General features: G+C 35.4%; 1 protein-coding gene across 1 annotated transcript; it reads right to left on the minus strand.

The window, feature by feature from the left end:
• Positions 1–586: 586 nt before the first annotated feature.
• On the minus strand, positions 587–2,685 carry LOC108732015 (uncharacterized). Its single transcript, XM_018462609.1, has 2 exons — positions 2,594–2,685; positions 587–1,960 (listed from the first exon to the last, which is right to left on the minus strand). Exons 1-2 carry the CDS (start codon positions 2,606–2,608, stop codon positions 1,676–1,678), a joined length of 300 nt encoding a protein of 99 aa, XP_018318111.1. The 5' UTR covers positions 2,609–2,685; the 3' UTR covers positions 587–1,675.
• Positions 2,686–4,833: the final 2,148 nt, after the last annotated feature.

Below are 4,833 nucleotides of genomic sequence, written 5' to 3' on the forward strand. Positions count from 1 at the left end.
AAGATAAGAGGATCGAGATTCTTTCCATACTTTCCAAAACAGTATTAATCTTTATTTCCGAGATCTCTCGCAGGAATTTTCCCCACAATTTTTCGCGTCATATTGCGCCACCATTTTCTCCGCAAGTGTCTTTAACTTCTTGTTAAAGGTATGGATTTAAAAATGCATTTGTCGTTGTTGGCAAAGGTACAATTCTATCTGCCTATGAGAGTAACATCCCGCAATATTTAGGTCAAGCGAGACATCTTTCCGACGTTTACGCTAACCTTCCACACCTTGAAATTTTACACAGCTTGGTTAGCTTTTATAAACTTTAATAAACTACGTAACATTAAACATTCCGCTTTTATAAATACGCATCCATTAAAATTCTGTCTGTATAAAGTGGTTGGGAATTAACTTCTCTTAAGGAGAATAAAGTTAAAAATATATTAAGACCCTCTATTAAATATGAATCACATCTTTTAACCCAAATTATTATATCGGAGGGAAAGTCGGATTTATATTTGTCAGAAAATACGTCATTGGTTTTACAGATAAGTTTTACTTTAGAGAGATTATAGGAAAGAGAAAAATATTGTGAGAATTATTGTATTGTGCATTATATTTTTGTTTTCTGTAATGATTTACATGATTTATGAATATACAACAGATGTCTTATAGAGGATATAAGCGCGAAGAAGAATTAGCAACGTTTCGTCAGTTTTTTTTGTTAATATTTTTTATACAATGAGATATATTATACAGAATCACGCTGCGAATAGTCTTCTCGTGAAAATTCAGATTTATACAAATATTTAAACGAAATAAGAGAATACGCTGCATTTAGTAATATAAATGAGATACGTTATTACTGAATTATATAATTTATAAATGCATTGTATACGTGTGTGTACAAAGAGACGTTCTTTTTCTTTGACAACGCTTTATGATCTTTTTTCATATTTTACACAATGAAGTGCAATAGTAATATATATCGCGTTGCGCGAATAGTTCTGTTTGTACAAATCCAAGTGGTGGACAGTCCGTTTTATTTGTTTTCATGTAAATACGTAGAGTATTTAATAAGAGACATATATGTGTGCATACAGGTGATAAGTGTAATAAGTGTTCTTCAACTAGACCGTATAAACACGAGTATTTTCTTTAGAGAGTGAATAACATAGTCTCCGGACAACTGCAAGAGGTGTTACCGATAACGAAAGTAAAGGTACTTCACTCGAATAAGGCCTAGTTCTTAGTATGGTTCGCTTTCTGTTCATTTGCGATCCTCTTAGAATCTCTACCATGCATACGAATGGTTATTTGTGTCAAGCCCATAACTTTTTGTGTCGTGCTTATATGAATCTTGAATAATTTTCCAAAGAATTAACCAGCGTAACTCGAGTAAAGTACGTGTATCTCGTAAAATAGAATCCCTTTCAAGAATCGAATCCAAGTAAATAGTATAACACTCATTTCACTTTGAACGAACCAAACACTTTTCTTGATGAAAGTAGAATTCATTTGATGTAGTGGATATTCTGCTTAAGAGACTTGTCGATGAACTATCTTACGTGATCGCATCTCGAGTATTCTCCTCGTGCGGCTGGTCGAGTTGGTGGTTGTCGTCGTCGAAATCAGAGAGGCTGGTCGGTAGTTTGGCGCGTTCCCTCGGGCTCATGTGGTCGCGTATCTAGGCCAAGTAATAGGGTGCGCTATAGGAGGCAGCGTAATAGGGGTAGCCCGAATAGGCGGTGTACGCATAGGGGTAGTTGTATGCGGAATACGCCACGGCCGGCGCGGTGTATGCACTGTAAGCGAGCGGCGCCGTATAAGCCGCGCTCAGCAACAATCCTCGCTTGTTCCTGGCCGCTTCCGGCGAGGTGGACTCGGCCCGCGCCGGTTCGATGGACTCCACCCCGGTGGGTTTCGCTTCCGTGAGGGCTGCAATGGCCACCAGGGCGAACAGGGCGATAGCCTGGGCACGTCAAAGAGAAGTGTAAAGGCGTGTCACTACATTAAAAGCTTCCAATGCACTCTTTAAAAGAATACGCGAAATTAAAAGAGACTTAGGATTATTAACCCTCCGTCTGCGATCATATTTTTATTTTTTCTGTCAGCAATCTGTTCTTGTTTATTATTTCAGGCTTTCAAAAATGCGAAAAAATTCAGCGTTACTTTTTAACATCTCTATATTACATTATTAAATAATTTTTTTAACAAGATATTTTAGGAGAGGGAATCGGATTCTGCCTTTTTTCATTTCGGAGAAATTTGAGAGTAACATTTCATTTGTGTTAAAAAAGACTCAGATTACAGATAAAGGGTTAAAGTTCCAGTTTTTTTTAAATTAGTTCTTGAGGATACCATAAAATAAGGAAAATTTCTTATTTTGTTCTTATTATCGAATAAGGATATGATGTTTGATTATAGCAGCTTTGTTAATCTCGATTTGTTTCTTTCTGTTAGAATTGAGCGAATAATATCATAAAACGTTACTGTCCAAAAGTCAAAGATTAAGAATTTCGACAATTGTTGGTGTTCTTACTACATATAGCTGTTATATTAGCTCAGTCTCAATATTGAACAGAAATGCAATTGTTTTACTCACGGTGAAGTATTTCATGTTTGCTGGTAGTTGAAGATCAGAAAAGCCTCGAAGAACTTGAAGATCGAAGATCGATTGATGCTCGTACTCTCGGGATGGCGCACTTTTATACGTGCTGAAATGTACGTGCACCGACTTGCGAACATCGTTTTCGACTGGTGTAATCGCGCATAGCAATTATTGTTCTGGTGACATTGTACGTCAGTACGGAGGGAGATGGAGAGTACCATCGAGAATGTAGATGCGAGCATCGAAGTTGAGCAACCCGTCCTTGGCCACCGTCCAAATGGAGACGTAAGAATTTTTTGAAGCTTCGCCGCCTCTAGCCGATTTAGTCGCGTTTAGGAATTCCTGTGCTACCTTCGTACTATCTCAAGCTTGAATAACATTGAGTTGTTGACGTTTCGGTAAAATCAAAATATAAATAATATATTCGGAGGCAAATGAGGTTCTCAAAAGCTAAACTGATGGTTGATTTTACATAGAAACGACGATTTTGTTGAAATATCTAAAAATTTAGGTAGATGCAAATCTGAAAATAATTTTCTGTTGGACTATCAAAATAATTATGTAGGAAATTCAAGCATGATGAACAATGCTGCAAAAAGTTTGACATTGTAGCAATCAGTTTGAGTGTCTTATATACATAATTATTGTATGTCAATAGTCTTAACAAAATTATTTTAAAATTAATCTAGTCAAATTCTTAGATTTAACAAAACCACGTATTAAATAAAAAGTAGAGACAATAAATTTATTATGTATATATTTATTTTGCTATTAAAAATTAAAAAATTCACATAAAGTGAAGTTGATCAGTTTGGCTTCTGTAATGCGCCCAAACTTTAGAAATTTTCTCTTGTCAATCTTTAATTCAAGATATTTTCGATTCTAAACAAAATATGTTCAGTTAAATGGTTATTATTAATATTAAAGTAAGGAAATGCGAAATTTACAATGATAACGATTGCCAATTTTCGCGAAGAATAACATTGATATTTGTATATAAAACAATATAAAACTGTCAATATATTGTTAATTTATATTCCGTACGATTGTCGCAGCCGTCACGGCAATTTTCACAATGCGGTTACGATTTAGCTATTCTAGCCTTGTACTCGATTGGATCCCGTTCGCGGCCACGGAGCCCAAATGGTTCCCGCGCCATTGAACAGGCCGAGTGCAGTTTCCCACAGGGCCGAACATCGCTAATGGCGCCTGAAAATCGCGAATCCAATAGAATCCAATTTACCAGTTAGGATTTCTCGACTTGGCTCATACGGCGAGCTAATCGTGTTAACTCGCGATCACTTATCGGAATTCTCTATAATGTTCTGTAACTCGCAGAGACAATATTTCAACTATAGATTCGTTCGGAATGGATTAATTGAGGGATTAATTTAAAACGGATTTTTTAACGAAAATTTAACGTGGAATTTAATTTCAACTTAAAAATCAACTTGAAAATAAATCGCATTCATTAATTAAAGTTCATGCGAATTTGATCGACAATAGGTAATTTAAATTCAATTGCCAGGATAATTAGCGTCGAAAGTAAAGAAAAGATATATATTACGGTTGGTAATTATTTATTAAATATATATTCAGAAAGGATTATCTCAGAGATCTTCAAAGAATTTGTCATTAAAATATATTTTGTTAGCGCGCGATCACAGACGTAAGAATTCCATGGAATTCTTGGCATGATTTACCGTCTGAAATTGTTTCATACGACAATGTTAAAGCGAGAGACGAAAAGCACACGCGATACATACCTCTCTCAACTGCAGTAACTTGGCACAAGAGTAACGGTCCGTCGTTAATCATATTTTATTCAGGCTCACTTATCGCGCTGGAAACACGGTGTTACGCTCTTTTCAGTACTGGAGGTCAATTTTTCATGAGGGTCTCACTGCAGTCGGTTGCATTGTGTCTTGCGTGAAACAACGCTAGCGTCGTAACGCCAAAATTGTGCACCATTGTCGTTGATCTCTTTTCGGCGCTTTTAATGTAACATCTGGGCAATGCCGTTTTGTTGTATTATAGCATAGGAAATTTCATTTATAAGATAACATTCCAGAACCTATGAAAAGCAAACATAGCGTTATTTTTTTAGAAAAAATTTCAAGTCTATTTTTTAAATAGTTATTATTACTAATTTTTTGTTAAAAAAATAATAGAGTTTATGTTTTTAAAAAAGCAAGAATTTTTATTGATATTTAATATATTTTATAAATTACATA

The sequence above is a fragment of the Mycetomoellerius zeteki genome, unplaced genomic scaffold, assembly GCF_001594055.1.
Source record: "Mycetomoellerius zeteki isolate Tzet28-1 unplaced genomic scaffold, Tzet1.0 scaffold145, whole genome shotgun sequence".
Taxonomy (NCBI): Eukaryota; Metazoa; Arthropoda; class Insecta; order Hymenoptera; family Formicidae; genus Mycetomoellerius; species Mycetomoellerius zeteki.